General features: G+C 41.0%; 1 protein-coding gene across 2 annotated transcripts; it reads left to right on the forward strand.

The window, feature by feature from the left end:
• The first annotated feature begins 1,247 nt into the window (after positions 1-1,247).
• LOC103722842 (probable inactive purple acid phosphatase 16) lies at positions 1,248-11,123 on the forward strand. 2 transcript variants are annotated; one of them, XM_008813539.4, is made up of 5 exons: positions 1,248-1,627; positions 5,881-6,105; positions 6,856-7,129; positions 7,226-7,400; positions 10,785-11,123. In XM_008813539.4, exons 1-5 carry the CDS (start codon positions 1,330-1,332, stop codon positions 11,013-11,015), a joined length of 1,203 nt encoding a protein of 400 aa, XP_008811761.1. In that variant the 5' UTR covers positions 1,248-1,329; the 3' UTR covers positions 11,016-11,123. The 2 variants fall into 2 exon arrangements, with proteins under 2 accessions (XP_008811761.1, XP_038978361.1); XM_039122433.1 differs by lacking the exon at positions 10,785-11,123 and adding an exon at positions 8,332-8,859.
• Positions 11,124-19,824: the final 8,701 nt, after the last annotated feature.

A 19,824-nucleotide genomic window follows, 5' to 3' on the forward strand; every position in this document is an offset into this window, starting at 1 on the left:
TGGCAACAAGAAAGCTTCGGTGCACGCTTGAAAGCTTAGGAGGAGCAAAGGGGATGGTGGATGAGAGGATGGTCGTGGTGATGGAGGACGATCGGGGGAGGGAAGGAGTGGAAAATAAAACAAAATTAGAGACAAGTGTTTTGGAAATTTTTACATGCCCTCGTCAACTGTCATGCATGCATGGCAGCTTACCCAAGATCCTCTCGCAGTTTGCGTATATAGCCACGTCATTCAGGCGAGGCTTCAGACTCTCTAGTCTGGCCGAGCACTAATCTAGCTCAGTTGGGCATCTAAGCTCTAGCTTGGTGAGTTTGTTAGGTTGACTCAACCGACCTGGCTGAGTCGAGATCGAGTTTCACACTCCAATATGAAAATTCGTATGGATGTGTATTCAGTCCCATTTATACTATATAATGGGCAAATTTGGATCTTTGTAGAAGCTAAAGAACCTAAATGATACCTTCTAGTTAGCCTTTTTAAGAGATCCTAAGTTATTACAAATGATATTAGAGTGGACCAAACCCATAGCTCAAGTTGATTTTAGAACACTGTAATATAGGCCTAGTTAGGTTAACCATGAGCTGATTGTAATGTTTATAATTGGATTAGTGATACTTGTGATTGGATTTGAAAAGATTTATATTCTTGGCCGGCCAAGAAAGTTAGGGCTTAAAAGGAAAGATCATGCGATGATCTATGTGGGTGTGTGTTTAGTTCCATACAAGCTATGCACTAAGTATAATTAGGTATTTATACAGAGCTTAAAAAATTAAATAATACCTTCTTATTATTATTTTTAGATGAGATTCTCGGTTGTTACAAAATACCTACTTGAAAAAATAGAAAGGGTGAAATTTTAAATTAAAAATCTCCCCTTTGAATTATAAGATCTCTTTCCTCCATGTCATAGATAAGAAACTAGAGATGCATGGATAATAGATAAGAATATAAAAAAGACCGAAAAGATTAGGCAAAGAAAAGGCAGTAGATTGTTAACATAGGAAGCCAAGCTCTTCCTAGATTCCTATTCCATGGAATATTCTTATCGACAGCCATGGAAGAATTTCCGAAAATTGAATCTTCTACTCAATCACGTGTTGAAAGAATATCCCATATTCTTTACCAAAAGAGGAAAAAGAGAATATCCCATAATTTATACTAAAACAGTATCCGGCAAAAAGTATTTTACTAGAAAAACTCTGCATTGGTTACACCTCCACCCTTATTTTATTTTTTTAAAGAGAGGGAGAGAGATCGTCAATTAGAAACATCCACACGCTCGAAGTCCAACAACTAATCCTCAACTCACCTCTCTAGTACTCATCTCTAATGGCAAGGCCTCCTCTTTCTCCCACCTCCGTCTCCTTCCGTCCAAGACTAATTTCCCCCATTACTCGCCTCCTCCTCTTCCTCCTCCTCATCACTCTAACATTTACTTCGAATTGCCGACCTTACGACCCCTCGCTTCCCCGTGAAAAAACCCTCCTCTTCTCCAATGAGTCGGCATTCAAGATCGCGCTGTTCGCAGACCTCCACTACGGGGAGAACGCCTGGACCGACTGGGGTCCCGCACAGGACGTCAATTCCGACCGGGTCATGGCGACCGTGCTCGATCAAGAGACGCCAGGTATTGCTTCATTGCATCAATCAATCTTGCAGGCAAAGATATATATATATATATATATATATATATATATATATATATATATATATATATATATATATATATATATATATATATATATATATATATATATATTGAAGAAGAAGAAGATAATGATCATGAGTAATAGTTGGGGAATTGTAAATGAATATTGGAACGTCAGTGGCAATTATAAAATGGAAATGAATTCATTCATACAAATTGATTTAATGGCATTTGATATAAGGGGATGGCAATGGTAGGCACTTGCAATTGTTTTCTTAATTAAAGATTGGATTGGTAAAGGTTTTCTTGGTTTAGCTCTAGTGGTATAGTGATAACACGTGTATTTGTTTTTAATTAATTGCCTACTCTCGGAAGTCTTAGGGCCTGTTTGGATGATTCGGCTGGAAATCCTATAGGATTGATGGATTAGGCCAGTATATCCAGCAGCAAGATCACATGATTACAGGCTAGGCTAAGCCTATATGCAGAAATAATTTTGGAGTGGGCAAGCCCGAATCCCGTAGGGAGAAAAAGGGACTTGCTGAGATTCTTTTTTTCTCTGTATGAGATTTGGATTGGTCCACTTCAAAGCTATTCCTAGGTATTTATGGATATAGGCCTAGTCTAACCTTTTGTACTGGCCCAATCCATGAATCCTATAGGGTTTTCGGCTCAATCATCCAAATAGACCCGTATTGGATCGCTGACATTTGCATTTTGCTAACAGGTCACTTGCCACTCTTAGCTGATGATGTTACAATTTAGTCTATTTTTATTGGAAATGCATTAAATCTTTGGTGTAGGTGGTTTGCTTTTAATGGTATAGCATCATTTGAGGGTTCCAGCAAGCCGTTCTGTTGGTAAGGAGCATTATAATAATTTTGTTTATACCCTTTTCATGCTTGAATTTGGAGGGATATTTGATCTGTGTTATCTGTAGAAGATATAGAGTTAAGGTGATTTAGAATTAGATAGAATGGTTTGAAGAGTAAGGATCTAGAATTAACTGAGTTGAAGCAAAAAATAATGATATACAGAATGCAGTTTTATCAGAATTCTAAAGGAAAGTAGTCCCTAAATTTAAATACTGATGAGATGACATAGTAAGAATCTAATGATAAGGAGGCGAGTTTAGGAAATTGACGATGTAGTGATTACCATGTGAGAATGTAGTACTAGGTTTAGGAGGTGATCAAGCATGTACAACTCGAATGATGTAATAAAAGTTGTGAAGTACACAAAAGAAGCAGAAAATCCACACTCATCAATCACTGTCAAGGCTACAAGAATATGAAAAGACTGTTATCGTAAGGATATCATGTCCACTATATAGGGGAAGGAGACATTTGTAACAAAGCAACGTATAACTCTAAATTTACAATGACTGTGAACCCAATTAAGGCTGCAATAGAAACTCATGCTAGTGCAGGGGGTTGTAGGGGCGAGGTTGATGAAAGATGTAAGGCAGTGGAATGCTCATTTCAGCTTGGGACTAGCTAGAGATGGATTGATGTCTCTGTGGGGCCTCGATGATAAGATTGGAGGGGCTCTTTGATTACCATAAAGGATAATGGAAAAATTGAAATTAATTATATAGTAATATGCTTGTTTTCGAAGTTTACCCTTGATGGATACTTATAATTAAACATCACTTGTGTCCAATTTGAGTCCTTGAGACTACTCTTTATATGTTAGAATGATATTTAGGGTATAGGTTGACTTATCCAGATATAGTTATATCAGTGGTGTAACTGAGGCTCTCAAGATCCTAATATGTCACCATTGTAAACCTATGCCTAAAACTTTATTTTTAAAAATTTCTTGAATATTATCTCATCATGCTTCTTGATCATCTTAAAACATGCAAAATCTAAGCTCAATTTAGAATATTTGTGAAATTGAAAGAGAAAAAGGGGCAACGAGAAATTGCCATCAATAGCTCATACATACAATTAGTTTGTTCCTGTAAATTAGCTTTGGTGAAAAATCTGAAATTCACTCCACTATGGACTAGTTCAGGTGAAACTGCTCATTTGGTATTGCTTTTGTTTTCTGCCTTTGTTTTGAAAATCCAAAAAGAAAATTGAACTAGACTGAACAAGCATGTAAGAAGAAACCCTTTGTTTTTATTAACATTGTTTGTACAACCTCTAGAGCTTTTTGGAAGAAAGACTTGTTATTTTAAGAAAGTATGGAAACTGGCGGAAGCTCCATGCAAATGCTTTCTCCAGCATTAATTTTCATATGGCATTTCACTTGTAGGGAAACAAAAACACAAAAACAACAAAATACCAAACAGGCCTGAAATATTTTTTAGTTTCTAAGTTGTAGGGGAAACTTTGAATCATGCTCTCAATCAATATAATTTTAAGAAGTATAGCTAGTTTACTTCTTGCTATTTTGTTAGAAAACTTTTTGTAGATTTATAAGAATGAGAATACAAGAGGAATTGTTGGAGTTTCACATGTAAAGAACAAAGCAACGGAGAATTGATTAAGATTGTAAGAGAATGTACAATGGAGATATTAGTGGGCTCCAATAAGGAGGGTTACTTCATGTTGAAGGATGCAGGAAAAGGAGGAGAAGACCTAAGTGACATGGATGGTGTTTGTGAAAAAAGGTATTAAAAAGCTCGAAATAACATTAGTGGTGGTCCCAAATAGAAACGCTTGGTGAACAAGTATCAACGAAGCTGATCCCAAATAGTGGGGTTAGCTTCAGTTTTTATTGTTATGATTATGAGGAAGTTTTAAACACTACGCTGTCTTTATACATGAGGTATTTGCAATCCTAATCAACTTGGATAGTGACATCTTACAATTTGAGATGCAAACTGGTGGGCATAAGAAAAATTAATGTTGCAAATGGTTATTTTGATAGAGCAAATAAAATTTTAACTCTGATGAGATTAATGTGTTTTCTTTTGTGTTAGCTTTAAAGATTAGCCTTAAGATCTTCAAAGAATGCATTATCGGACTTTCTATATACTTGTGGATGATGAAATTGTTATTTGATTGGATTACAAGAAAAAACTGCTATTTAAGTCTGAAGAAAAACTTTTGACAATAAGGGTTTAGAATCAATTGGATGGAAACCAAGCAAATGGCATCCCATGATAATGGCTGTAAAATTAGAATGAATGACAATGAAGCTTTTGCTGAAACTATGGGAAAAAAAAATTCAGATATTATATGAATATTTTTGGAGGAATATAATTTTCAGCAAAATGAAGATATTTAGTGACATTATGCCTTGTGGATGCAATGAAGGATATATTTTGGAGTATTTTGTGATTGTTGCATGCTATTCAAGGTTATTTAGATGATGGAAGCACAATACCATTTCTTAGACATAATTACCTCAAAACCAACCAAGTAAAAGCATGCCTCATCTCCAAGATTTGCTGAAAATTTGATACAGAAGTACAAGACCAGTTGTATATGACTTGTATTCATTCACCCTTTTTTAATCAACAAAGAATATGTGCCAGATCATCAGGGGAGCCAGAAGTATTTGAATAAGTCAGTACATGGACAATTCCCATGGATAAGGAATGTAATTATGGTTAGTAAGTCTGTGTTGTCCTATGAATGTCAGGAGATAAAGATGCTTCAGAAGCATCTGACTTGTATTGCAAAGATCAGACCATTGTGGTGCAGAATTGAATGATGGGGTATGGTCTTCTATAATAAGGACAAAATGGAGCTGTTGATCTGTACAAAATTCTTTACAAGATCCTTTTAAAAAAATTATTTCATTTTGATCCTTTTATACAAATACTTATTAATATGTTTCTGAACTTGCTTTTTGAAAGTTTTTCCTTGTGCTTTTCTAAGGAATTTGGTAGCACAATGAATATGTGGGAATTCTCTGTGCAGAGGAGTCTTTTGACCTTGCATGAGCAAGAAGACCTCACATAGTTACTGTTTTGCAAATTGAATGATCGGTACTGCATTTTGTAGTCAAAAGTATGGTGAATTTTTATTCATTTATGGTTCATATAATGTTGTTTTTTGGTTTTGTTGGCGAGTCACATTTGTATTAATGACCACAAAGTTGTACTTTAAGATATGGAAGTTTTATTATCTAATGCGCTAATAAAAATATCCTCATGTCCATGATCTTTAAGTTTATATGTGAGAAAGTAGGCCAACTTCATTAATATTTTTGTCTAACTGAAAGATATTTTGGTTGATGACTTTTACTGTTAGTCGAAAAAAATATTATTGCAGATTTCGTGATCTATCTTGGTGACGTTATTACTGCAAACAATCTTCCAATTCCAAATGCAAGCTTATACTGGGGCCGGGCTATTTCTCCTACGAGAAGCAGAGGAATTCCTTGGGCTACAGTATTTGGAAACCATGATGACGCACAATTTGAGTGGCCATCTGAATGGTTTTCTGCCACTGGAATTCCACAAGTGCAATGTCCTCACGAAAACATCTCAATTTCAGGTAAAAAAGGAAAGAAATAGTAAAACTAAATTTATGTGTACTTTCTTTTAAAAAGTGTGCTGTAATATGTCCAGGCTAATTGCAGCTTTATGTTGTTAATTTTTTATTTTCTAGTCGACTGAATCAAAAAACAATCTGGAGGAATATTAACGTTGGGAAAAATTTAGATGAAGGTGTGAAGCTATTGATAGATGTTTGTTGATACACTGCAAGTGTCTTTCTTTATGATAAGTTGATAACTACAAATCTTGATCTGCTGTTGTCCCTGTCTAAAGAATACTTTCATAAACAGCTCTAGCTGCAAGTGTCTTTCTTTATGATAAGTTGATAACTACAAATCTTGATCTGCTGTTTCTTAACTTCCATTGTCAGATTAAGTAATTTTTTTTTGGGAAACTGTCATCAAACCTTTTTCCTAAAGTATCTATGGTATTATAAAATATTTCTCCGGAAAAGTTCTGGAACAATTTATTGGTGTTTTCTTCATAGCTAATCTTGTATTTTCCTCTTATATATGCGTGCAAATTAGTAAATGATGTACATTTTGAATTATTCTTTAACATTTATGCTGGTTGCTAACTTACCTAATTTATAATCTGTTTCAATATTATCTGAATAATTTATTACCTTAGATCTTCTTGTGCATATATGTTCTTTCTCAAGTGGTTTTGATAATGTAAAGTATATAAGTCAGTGAAACATGTCTATTTCATTCAGCATATTAGGGATATATAATAATATCCATGGCAGGAGAAGAATGTACTTTTAGAGGGACAACACGTGTGGAATTGATGGAGGAGGAAATTAACAGCAATGTTCTATCTTATTCAATGAACGGTCCTAGGGAACTTTGGCCCAGTGTTTCCAACTATGTATTGCAAATATCTTCATCCAAAAACCCAGATTCACCAGCTGTATTCCTGTATTTCCTTGATTCTGGTGGTGGTTCCTATCCAGAAGTCATATCTAGTGCTCAGGCTAAATGGTTCCAGAAGCAATCACAGGCAATTAACCCTGACGCAAGGTTGAAAACCTACAAATATTGTAATTCCTTGTATTGTAATTTTATTTCCATTCGACATAACACAATTTCAAGTATGGAATTTCTTTGGTTCTACAGGATCCATGAGATTATCTTTTGGCATATACCAAGTAGAGCATACAAGAAAATAGCTCCTATGCGTACTTTTGGATTACGCAAACCATGTGTTGGTTCTATCAACAAAGAAAGAGTGGCTTCCCAAGAAGATGAATGGGGGATAATGGACATTCTTGTAGATAGGCCTTCTGTTAAGGTAAGGAAAAGTTTGTAACTGATGCAACTTTTCTTTAGTTTACATACAATTGCATATTTCATGAAAGATACATGTCTGTGCTGTAAACTAGCTTTTTTATAGATCTCCACGATAGTTTTTTTTCCTTTTTCTTTTTTGTGTGTGTTTCTTAAGAAGTAGTGATCTTGGGGTAAAACGTTAAGAGGCATGGCAACTGGATCAGGGTAACTTATCCATATCTTAATAGCTTTCTTAACGACTATATTTGTTTTCTCACAATTCAACAAATCTAAAGAAAATTCTTGATTTTTTTTTTGTTCCTTTTGTATGCTTTCCTTTTGTTCTTCTAAAGAGCCTTACTGGAGCATCCTTGAGATACTATCCTTGTATTTCATATACTTCAATTATTTCCGAAGGTCCTATATAAAAAGTGGGCCATTTATGTTTGTGTGTGTGCGTGTGCGAGCGTGTGTGCGTGTGCGAGCGTGTGTGCATCTGCTTGAAAGAGGGGGAGCAGGGTTTGCAGTTTTGTACCACTTGCAAATGTCATGCAACCTCTCCCATCAGTGGAATAGAAAATGCCTTAAAATTCAAATGGAACCAGCATAGTGCTCTCTTTGAAAAGTTGATGCGTATTTTATGATCGATGTGCCAACTTCTATATGAGTTCATGGAATCAACTTTCTTCAACTGTCTTTGAGAACATTTGTGCTTTTCTTCTCTATTAAGGAAATGACAAGAAAATTTTATTCTTAATTTTGTTATGCTGAAGTAGATATGTGGCTATATTCTTGTCACAATTTAGATTTCTGGACCTAATGCAACCAAATGTAAAATGGAAAAAAAAAAAAAAATCTAGAGTAGTGTGTATGCTCTTTCTGACATGTGGATCTACTAATTTTACTCATTTCCCCTTGTCACTGCAAACTGCTTATTGCCCTTAAAACTCGAGGAGCTGGGTGCGCTGGAACCATGCAATCATGTCTAGAACTGCTGAGGCTTTCGCATACAATATTTGCATACGATAAGTGTACAACAATGTTTATTTTTTGTTGAGAAAATACATATACAACAATGTATAAAATGGAGATGACGCAAGGAGAGAGCTCAAGATGGGTGGGATGGGGAAAAGAAGATGAGAGAGATGAGGGAGAAGAGAGAAGGGAAGGTGAAGGAACAGGGTGGGAGCAGGAAGAGAGAGAGAAGTATGGACTGCACCTGGTGGGTTAAGTTTTGGACAAGTACATGAACTTGGCTTGAAGATTAATTAGGCCCCGTTTAAATGGCCCAAGCCCGACCTGAACCAAAGGTGGGCCGCTTGGGCCGGGCCAGCCTGGCTGGGGCTTAGTTCCAACCCTATGTGTTGATGTTTCCAGTGGTCGTGGCCTCTCATTGTATTTGTCAATTGTCGGATTTGAGCATATTCCATTTCTTATATACCCCTTCCATATATTTATTATGATCATATATCTCTTTTTTGTTTCTTGTTGTCGGTTCTCTAGTATAGCTTGTGTAAAGCAACTATTGGTGTATGATCACTCTTCAGATCTTGGGAGTGCATAAGAAAGTACTATAGAATTATATACATATCGATACAAACATCTTTAGCAGGATGCAATCTTTTTATGCATTTCAGGACACAGATTGTAGATTATAGTACATTAGTTTTGAACATGTAAGCTCATTGTCATGCCCCATGAATATGGTTGTCTTTTGTCTAAACATTGTCATTTATATTGCCAAGTTCTAGAGAGCCACAAATACTTCATGATGCAAACAAGATTTACCATGAAGGACTAGAATTCTTGAAAACCCACACTGGCATCAAGTATAATGCAGCCAGAATTATTAGACTTGACTAATAGTTGATTTTGACTTCCTTAAAGTTACAATCCTTTGGTGAACTGCCTTTCTAGTAGGAAAGCACACGGCCACTATCAGCCTGGCAGCTTTTTTAGTTGCAACAAGAACAATAAGGCATGATCTAGATAGATATAGAACCATTAGGTTCTGTGCTCTGTTACAAACCTATTTGACAGGTTGAAATTAGTTCATGAAAACAAATCAAGCATGGACAAAACCAACTGAACTTGATGGAAAACTGAGTTGGTGGCTCTACGTACCTGGTCCATATGATCACGGGTCAGGTTTTGGTCCTTACGTTCTGACAGAATCCTGGGCAATTTGTTTGGCCACTCTGGAATCCATCCCATGTGCACCCACCTGTGGATTTAACTCTGGAAGTCCTATAATGAGCATAATTGAAAGTGACATGTTAATCTGTCTCCATCTCTTTTTCCAAGATGTATCAGCTCTCTTTTATTGAATGCACAACTAACTATGAGGCACTAATTAATTCTTCAAAATCTTGGATAAGATGATGAACACTGTTACGTTGCTTTGGCGATAGACACCAAGGACTTGTTTGGTTCGCGGGAAGAATTTTACCTTACTGAAATGTGTTTTCGGGGAAGCTGATATCTAGCTATATGGGGAAGTTGTTTTGGCATGTTTGGTTGACCTGGAGAAAGTGGAAGCCCACTTTCTGGAGTGATTTATATTTTGCTGACCATCTATTTTGCTGAAAAAGCTATATAAAATGCCTTTTATGCCTTTAAAAAATTGACTATATGCAGAAAAAAAAAAACGACATAAGACACTAGGATTAAGGGCATTTCTGAAAAGAAAAGGATTTTTCTTTGATTCCTAGCCCATGGAAAAGTGGGTTTCCCATATCCTACAGAGGTTTCTATTTCCCATGGCAGGTGGGAAACTTATTCCCATGAGACAAGGCTACTTTCCCCTCTCTTTCATTAGAAGCCTCCATCCAAATATAAGACACTGTCATTTTTTCATGGACCGTACTTTTCATCCTTCTCCCGCAAATTAAACGCGTCCCAAGGATTTTTACTTTTCCCTGCTGCACATAACATTCATCAATTCCTTTACGAGGCAAACACAAAGGAGAAATAAATTAATCTACATGTAATTAAATCCCTTTATTAGTTCCTTTTTGCTTGATATTAAAAAGGTTGTTGACTGATTCCAACTTTTCATTGTGTACCAAATCAACATCTAGTAGATCCAACATGTAGCTAACTAGTTCTTTTAGTGGACATAGATATAACATATCTGACCTCATCAATCTGTTGCCTGTATAAGATTGATGGTCAAAGTTCGGGATGATTAATTTTGTGGTAGTGCGGTCAACAACTTTCTACTTTGCTCTGTATTCTAAAGAGCTTGCACAATCTATCACATGGATCTTAATGATTGGGTGATATAACTATTATTTGTGCATTATAGATGGTAGTCCTTGGTGACAACAGGACATCCATGTGCTTTGGATAGATCCATGGAAAAGTGACTTTTCCCTTTTGTTATCCTTGTTTGTGTTCTCTGCAGGCAGTCTTTGTTGGCCACAACCATGGGTTAGATTGGTGCTGCCCCTATAAGAATCTTTGGCTGTGCTTTGCTCGCCATACCGGATATGGTGGTTACGGAGACTGGCCCCGGGGAGCAAGAATTATCCAGATGACTGAACAGCCATTTACACTGAGGTCTTGGATAAGGATGGAGGATGGGTCCGAGCACAGCGAAGTCATTTTGAGCTCAGAAAGCACCTGCAGCTGTTAAGCAAGAGAGAGAAAATAATGCAGATTGATTGTATAGCAGAATTTCATTAATCTCTTATGTGTCACATATACATATTTTACATTACCAATATATATCATCATTCTTATATTTGCTTCTTGTTGAAAAGCTTCTGAATTCTCACATGAGGTCCATGTGATTGGGCCCAAAAAATTAAGCATGCTCTATTATGTTTCCCAAGGTGAAAATAGCTGATGGGGCAGTCTCTGATCTTCTTCTATTGTGGAATAGATATTGACAAGTGGTGCAGTGAATTATAAGGGGAATGTGAATTGGAGATATGGGATTATGGGAATAAGGTGAGTCCAATGCAGAGTCATGGCTGTAAACACCAGGGAGACAGTTGTGAGAGGCCCCACCGAGTTACACAGGTAAGGGCATCTCTCCACTTCCCAAAACTCATTCTTGTAGTTTTCTACGAAGTTGACTCCTCTTTCACACTGGTTCTCGGACACCCTCCTCGGAAGCACATGTCCCTGTCTGCAAATGTCCCCCCCCCCCCTCTGATGCTACTTCTGAGGGTAAAAATAACTCGGATTTCGTGTCGACCGCACCCTTCCCCACTTAATATGGGGGTGTGCGCCTCACTTTGGGTACAAATGCATGTGGATCCATCACATATTTTGACAGTGGGACTACGTACAAGCCGAGTTGGGCTCCATCATGCTTGACTCGGATCTGTTCTGATTTGATCAGGGGCGGAGGATGAAAAATCTGCTCTTATATAATTTTAGATGTGATCGTTTGGTTTAATTTAGCTTATGTTTTATCTTATTAGGGTCATGGGCCTACTAGTTTTCATCTTGGGTTTGGTCACCTTTCCACCCTAAATGCCCTTGGGATGTTTTTTTTTTTTTTTGATCTTCTCTATTGTTGAGCTAGAGTGATTAGTCTTCCTAATTTCTGTCGGATCAACTTGGCAAAATCGTATTTTGCATGGCAAATTAATCCTCAAGGTTACATGGATTGTCTGATTCAATCTAGTTTTAGCTTGGATAAATTGAATTCTTTGGAACTAAATTTTCTCACTAATGTAAGAAAGAACCTTCCTACATCACATACCAAAGCTCGTTGTCTTTCTCACAAATAGGTAGGACTTGCAGAGCGGAACGCTATCTGGAGTAGATGAAGTATATCCGCGTGTTGGCCCAAGATCCAAAATAAACACCAAACACAAAAAAAAAATATTTGTAGAGACTTGCGAGCTACACCAACAAATATTAAGTTGCGAGTTACAATCACTGCTTACTAAAGTACCAAGTACCAGCCATTTCTTACACACCTATAAAATTAACAGTAAAACTTTGGTTATATTCACATACTTCCACTTGAGCAGCTTCCAGTTGGCTTCTATACATGAAATCAAATTCTCATGTATAAAGTCTTCTAACAGCTCGGATTTTGGCATAGCTTCAGAATTAACTATGCATCAAAAGCTTTGTTGTACACTAGGTAATCACAATCTCTCTCCTAATGCAAGATAATAAAAAAAATAATACCTCCTCTTGAAAGATAAAAATACAAATATCCCACTTTAATTAAAAAATAAACTCAAATATATGCAGCCTAAGGCTCAATATAACTTGACCCAAATCCTAAAGTAATTAGACCTAATGACCAAATAACAAAATTCGTAATAAGATTAAGACTTGACAATGAATCTCGATAACACCAATCAAAATTCATTGAGATCATAAGCTATACGTAAAAGCCCATCAAAATGCATCAGGACTAGACCAATCCATGGTAATTCTACCAACTAAACCTGATTGGCAGCCTCAAAAGACAAACAAGCTCCTCAATTCTGCAAATAATTCAAAATGAATCCATGACACTCAATTCCGGAGACTAGAGGAGGTGGAGACTCTAATAGTGGATTTTCAAGGGCGGGAGGATTGGGGAGAGGAGCTTATGGAGGCAGATATGGTGGATTTACGGCAATCACTAGCTATCCATCATTCATTGCTCCGCTACCAGGAGATTTTTTGGAGACAGAAGTTCAGAGTTCAGTGGGTTAAGGATGGTGATCAGAATACCAGCTTCTTCCACCGATCGACAGTCATTGGGAGGCAGAAGAACATGACTCGCTCTTTGAGGGTTGGGGCAGGTCCACGGGTGGAGGAGAACGCTGCAGTGAGACGGGTGTTATTGGAGTTCTTCAAATCTAGGTGGATGGAGGATGGTGGAGCACATGTTATAGGTTAGCTCTCCAGGCCGCCGGTCAGAATTGAGGAGATAGAAAATGCAGCTTTGATTCGGCCAGTGTCAGAGATGGAGGAGCAGGAGCCGGTATGGAGTCTTGCCGAGGATAAGGCCCCAGGACCGAATGAATCTCCACCCTTCTTCTTTCGGAGGTATTGGTGCATTATTCGGAGGGGAGTGGTGGAGGCAGTACAGTTTTGCTTTGGTCGGACGGTGATGGTAGATGATTGGAAGGCCACTTTTATAACATTGATACTGAATGGATGCTTCGGAACCGAGTCACTATAGACCCATTAGCTTATGCACTACTATGTACAAGGTGGTCGCGAAGATCATGGTGGGGAGGATAAAAGATATATTGTCGAGGATTATTAGCCAGGAGCAATGAGCTTTTGTAGGGGGGAGGAGTATCTCTGATAACATTTTGCTAGCTAAGGAGATGATGGGGGATCTACTGCGCGCCTCGAGAAGGCGATGCTGGATGGCAGTGAAATTGGACATGGAGCACGCCTATGACCGGATACGGTGGAATTTTCTTCGGCGAGCGTTAGAGAGCTTCGGGTTCCACTAGATTTGGATTGACTGGATATTGGGATGTGTGCACAGGCCTAGCTTTTCCATTTTGATCAATGGCACGCCATCGCCATTCTTTTGAGCCACTATGGGTCTTCGTCAGGGATGTTCTTTTTCCCCGTATCTATTTATCATTTGCTCTGATGTACTGTCATGTGCCTTGCATGTTGCTTGTGGGAACCGGGAGTTGGTAGCCTATAGTCCAGCCCTAGGTGCCCGCCCCATTTCTCACTTACTTTTTGCAAACGACTGTCTCTTGCTCGCCAGGGCGAGAGAGACTGATGCGAGAGCCCTTCAGAGAGTTTTGACAAAGTATTATGAGATGTCTGGGCAAATAGTCAACTCCAAAAAGCAGCCATACACTTCAGTCCGAGCACAGAGCGGAGGACACGATGGGAGGTATGGGCGATTCTGGGGACCCTGGTGATGGGGACATCAGCTAGGTCCCCATTTTATTTGCATATTTGCTTATTGTTATTTCTGGGTTTATTTGTGTTTAGGGATTTATTTGTGGTTTATTTTATTCTGGGCTTATTTTCATTTTAGGGCTTATTTGTGGGGAATTATTTTATGTAAGGGGTTTATTTTAATTGTTCTTATGGGGCCCTATTTAAAGGGAACTTGTAAGCTGATTAGGGTTTTTAATGCAGAATTAAAAGACTTCTTTTCCCCACGTTTCCTCTTCTTCTCTTCTCCTCCCTTCTCCTTCTTCTCTTCTTCTTCCTCCTTCCCTTCCCCTCTTCTCCTGCCTCCATTTAAGTTGGTCCGGCATCAACTTGGTATCAGAGCAATCGGTTTTGCTTCTATTGCCAAAGCCCCGATCCGTCAACAGTTTTTCTTTCCCTCGGTTACCATCAACAACAAGAACAGGCCCCTTCCCTCTGTCAGTCCGCTCACCAAAAAAAAAAAAAAAGATTTCTTGTCCTCTCAGTTTGCACAAAAAGGGGCAGAGGGGAGCAACCCTGGTTCACCGAGCTTCTCTCAGCTCCCGCACAAAAGTAAAAAAAAAAAAAAAAAAAGGTTCTGCAGCCGAAAGAGAAGAAAGAGCCACAGTCCCTGCGCCGGATTCTCCCTCGCATCCATCTGACTTGCTCCCTCGGTCGTCTCCGTTGCCCCACCACCTGCAACCACCGGCAGCCGGTGTATGGCCGATCGTCGCCGGATCCCTGGATTTCTGTGGCCGCACGAGTATTACGCCGTACGTCGACCCCGGACGCCGGAGCGTGTTGAAGGGCCACGAGTGGTTCCCGCCGCCGGAAAGAAGAAGAACGTCACCGCCCTCCTTGCAGCGTTGTCCCTCGAAGCCGGAGTCACCACTGCGTCGGCCGCACCGCCTGCAACCGCCGATTCGCTCTCCGTTCCGGCCGCAAACGCCGCTGTGTCCTCCTACCACCACCGGCCGCCGCCTGTCGCCTCCAACCACGAAGCTGCGGCCGCAAGCTCCGCCGCTGCCACGCCGTTCGGCCGCCCCGCAACCACCGCCGAAGCGGCCGGAACGACCTCCCGAATCGATCGGGAGGTTGAAGAAGGAGTTACGGTAACGGGTAAGTTCTAAACCCGTTACCCCAAAACCCGTTAGCCCGGGTCCACATCCGGTAAGTTAAAAAAAATAAAAAAAGAAAAAAAAAAGGTCGGATCAAGTGACCTGCATGTGTTTCCCCTCAAAAAAAAAAAAAAAAAAAACCTCTGTTCTGCCGAAAAGGAAACCCTAGGGGTTTCCGCCGCCATCGCCACCGACGCCGTCTTCGCCGAGCCACCGTTCGTCCACGGTGCCTCCCCACCGTCTGAGTGCAACCGCCGTTGCCCGTCGCCGCCCCGTCGCCGAGCGCCGCCGCCGAGCGCCCCTCCGGCTCCGCCACCTCGTCCGAGCACCCCGAGCCGTCGCCGCTCGACCTCCGGTGACCGAGCTGTCGTCGTCTCCGCCGTCCGAGTTCCACCGCCTGAGTGCCTCCCCGCCGTCGAGCCCTCGCCTCTCGCCGCCCGAGCCCTTCTTCTTCATCCCAACATCCTAGATCCTGATTTTATGATCTGGAACACCGCCTGAGTGCCGCCCACCGTCTGCCTCCCGCCGCCCGAGCCCTCGTCCGAGCCTCCTCCGAGCGCCGTCTCCTCCGAGCGGGTCACCTGCAGCGTCCCTTCGCCGAGCTCCATCCGGCCTTCTCTTCTCACCCGAGACTAGGAGACATCCTAGCGGTGCCATCACGCTGCACCCGAGCTCCACCAGCCTGACCCTAGCCCGAGGTCAGCAGGCCGCAAGCCCAGCTCCCCCACCCGGCCCGCGCGCCAACCTTCCTTGAGCGCGGCCCAGGTCCAGGCAGTTTCAGAACGGGCTTGGTCCAGGCCCGTGTGCCGTTTGCTGAAGCGCGGCCCAAGGCCCTTGGCTGCAGGCCCTGTTTCAGGCCCGATTCAGAGTGTTCTTCAGCCCATTTCGACAGCCCAGGAATCTTTGTGCTGTAGATCCAGGTCTACAACTCCAGCTAGCTCTGCCCAGCGTCAACTTCGTGTTCGAGACTCCACGAGCAGACGATTCTGGTCAACTGTATTCACCACAGGTAATAGGTTCTTCCTCCTTTGGGCTTGCTTATCTAAATATGTTCTAGTTCTCTTGCATGATAGTCCTATTTTGAAACTTATTTTTTTGTCAAACTGCAAAACCTAGAACATTTTCCACCACACCCGTCCTACCTACCAATTAAATCTAAATATTAAATTAGCACACCTTAGTGTCAGGACATCATCAACATCCATAGATCAGATTACTTTCAGACTTGGAATGACCGTAAAACGTGTTTGCAACCTAACTTCTTATAGTGACTAATTTTCTACTTTAATTCTGAACTAACCAAAGTACAAATTAGTAACATTTAATTTTAAGTTATTTTTGTGAAAAGTTGCTGACTTCCGAATTCATAGTAGGTTGCATTAGTGGATTGCATCAGTAGGTTGTCCTGCATTACATTTGGACAATTAGGGTTCATTAGTAGCATTGCATATCATATCACCAACTAGAGTAGTTCCTGTATGCCCACCCGTAGTGGTAGAGAGTACCTCCTCACTGACTCTCAGACCCCTTCATCCACCATGGACCCCAGAGTCATACAAGATATTCTGGAACAATTAGCTGCAATACGAGCTGATAACGACGAATTCAAACGTGAGATCCGTGCCCTAGTACAACACCCTAGGACTCCGGAACCATCATCCCCAATCGCAGCTTATCCCGAGTTTGGTTTGACCACACCGCCTGCAGCTTTTCCCCATCCCCCTAGGAACCAACATCATTCTGATCACCAGCGCGATCTTGACGAGCGACTACTTCGTACCGTGCGAGTAGAAGCCCCCACATTTGCTGGTCAATTAGAGCCGAGCGTGTACCTTGATTGGAGAGCAGCCATGGATAACTATTTTGAGTGGTACGATATGACTGAAGATAGAAAAGTACGGTTTGCCAAAATGAAGCTTATTGGGCAAGCTCACTGGTACTGGCATAACGTTGAACATCGGCGTGAGACCCAGAGGCTTCCACGCATCACCACTTGGGAGGATATGAAAGAGAAACTGAATGAGAAGTATCTGCCATTCTCTTACCGACAACGCCTTATGGATAGGTGGCAGAAACTAACTCAAGGAACTTCAACTGTTGCCGATTACATTGCACAATTTGAGGAGTTTCACATGAGGTGTGGTGTAATCGAAGAGGAGACTGTTACTCTTTCTAGATTTCGGGCAGGACTCCGTGAGGAGATCCAGAAAGAATTGATCCTCCGAGAGATTACTACCCTTGGCCAGGCATACCAATTGGCTCAAGACGTGGATAGTTTTTTACGAGTCCCTGTGGTGAGACGTACCGACTCTCGGTTCTTACCCCCAAGAGCCCGACCTAATCAAAGCCATCTCCCACAACCCAGACCACTCTCCAACCATCCTTCACAGCCCGGTTCTAGCCAAACACCGACTAGGACGTTCCCGGTGCCTGCTCAAAGTACATCAACTGATAAAGGGAAAGGCATATTAGGGTCCAACCCGCCCTTAAGAAACCAAACCCAGTGTTTCAGGTGCCAAAAGTTTGGCCATATTGCGTCCCAATGTAATGCCAAGACTTATTTAATGACTGAACTGGAAGCAGGAACCCAGGATACTGAATGTGTCGAAGAAGTCTATGAACCAAACATTGAGGATTTTGTAGATGACTTTGGAGATGAAAAGACCGAATTAGAGTTTGTTCAGACTGAATACCAAAATGAGCCCACTGATAGGAATGACCAAAACCATAGGCTCCATGTGGTGAGGTGCACACTAGCCCAAACAAAGACCGAACAAGACTGGCGAAGAACCTCCCTATTTTATACATTTATTAAGATCAATGGTAAAATATGCAAAATCTTATTTGATAGCGGGAGTTGCATCAATGCCATTGCGTCTGGAGTTGTTTCTCGCCTTGGCCTGAAATCTACCCCTCATCCTAATCTATATAAAGTAGCCTGGGTAGATAAGACGTCCATTTCGGTTTCAGAAAGATGCCTTGTCCCGATTCAATTCCTATCTTATAAAGACGAGATTTGGTGCGACTGCCTTCCGATGGACGTAGGTCAAGTCATCTTAGGAAGACCTTGGTTATACGATAGGGACGTCACACTTCATGGTCGGTCAAATTCGTGTAGTTTTATGTTCCAGGGTCGGAAAATTATATTGAATTCATTGCCTCCTAGAGAGCCCGTTCCTGAGAAGAAGGGTGCTACACCACAAAAGGAAGAGTCACTCCACATCATTACTTCGAAAGAGGTAATGAAAGATATCGAAAGCCATTCACCTGTGTTCGCCCTTGTGGCTAGAGTTATTAATGTGGAGTCAAATGTCGAACATCCGGCCGCCGTAGTTCCTCTGTTGGAGGAGTTTCACTCTGTTTTTCCAACTGATCTTCCAGAGGCACTCCCTCCAATGCGTGATATCCAGCACGTAATTGATCTCATTCCTGGAGCGTCACTGCCAAATCTTCCCCACCATAGACTCAATCCAAACGAGCACACTGAACTGAAACGCTAAGTTGACGAACTCGTCACTCGAGGGTATATTCGTGAGAGTTTGAGTCCCTGTGCTGTACCTGCACTCCTCACTCCCAAGAAAGATGGCTCTTGGAGGATGTGCATCGATAGCCGTGCTATCAATAAAATCACGGTAAAGTATCGTTTTCCCATTCCGAGGCTGGACGACCTTTTAGACTACATGTCTGGTGCTACAGTTTTTTCCAAGATCGACCTAAAGAGTGGGTACCACCAGATTCGGATTCGTCCTGGGGATGAATGGAAAACAGCATTCAAAACCAAAAATGGACTCTACGAATGGTTAGTAATGCCTTTCGGATTAACAAATGCTCCAAGTACTTTTATGAGGGTGATGACACAGATCTTTCGACCTTTCTTGAACAAATTTGTCGTTGTATACTTTGATGACATCCTCATTTATAGTCAAACTCAAGAGCTCCATCTTTCACACCTAAGGCAGGTTTGTGAAGTCCTGCAGAGAGAAAGCTTCTTTGCAAACCCTAAGAAGTGTGCCTTCCTGACTGATCACGTCACTTTCTTAGGGTTCATAGTATCTTCCAAGGGTGTCTCTGCTGATCCAGAAAATGTAAGCGCGATAGTCGATTGGCCTGAGCCCAAGACCTTAGCCGAAGTACGCAGTTTTCATGGTCTGGCTACTTTCTATCGTCGCTTCATTAGGAATTTTAGTTCGATAATGTCTCCCATCACAGATTGCATGAAGAAAGGAGACTTTATCTGGACTAAGTCGGCATCCCAAGCATTTAAAGATATTAAGCATAGGATGACCGGAGCACCTGTCTTGCGCCTCCCTGATTTCACTAAGGTATTCGAGGTCGCATGTGATGCCTCTGGAGTTGGCATAGGTGGTGTGTTAAGCCAAGAAGGTCACCCTGTCGCGTTCTTTAGTGAAAATTTAAGTGACGGCAGGTTGCGTTATTCCACCTATGATAAGGAATTCTATGCGGTAGTGCAAA

This window comes from Phoenix dactylifera, unplaced genomic scaffold (genome assembly GCF_009389715.1).
Source record: "Phoenix dactylifera cultivar Barhee BC4 unplaced genomic scaffold, palm_55x_up_171113_PBpolish2nd_filt_p 001520F, whole genome shotgun sequence".
Taxonomy (NCBI): Eukaryota; Viridiplantae; Streptophyta; class Magnoliopsida; order Arecales; family Arecaceae; genus Phoenix; species Phoenix dactylifera.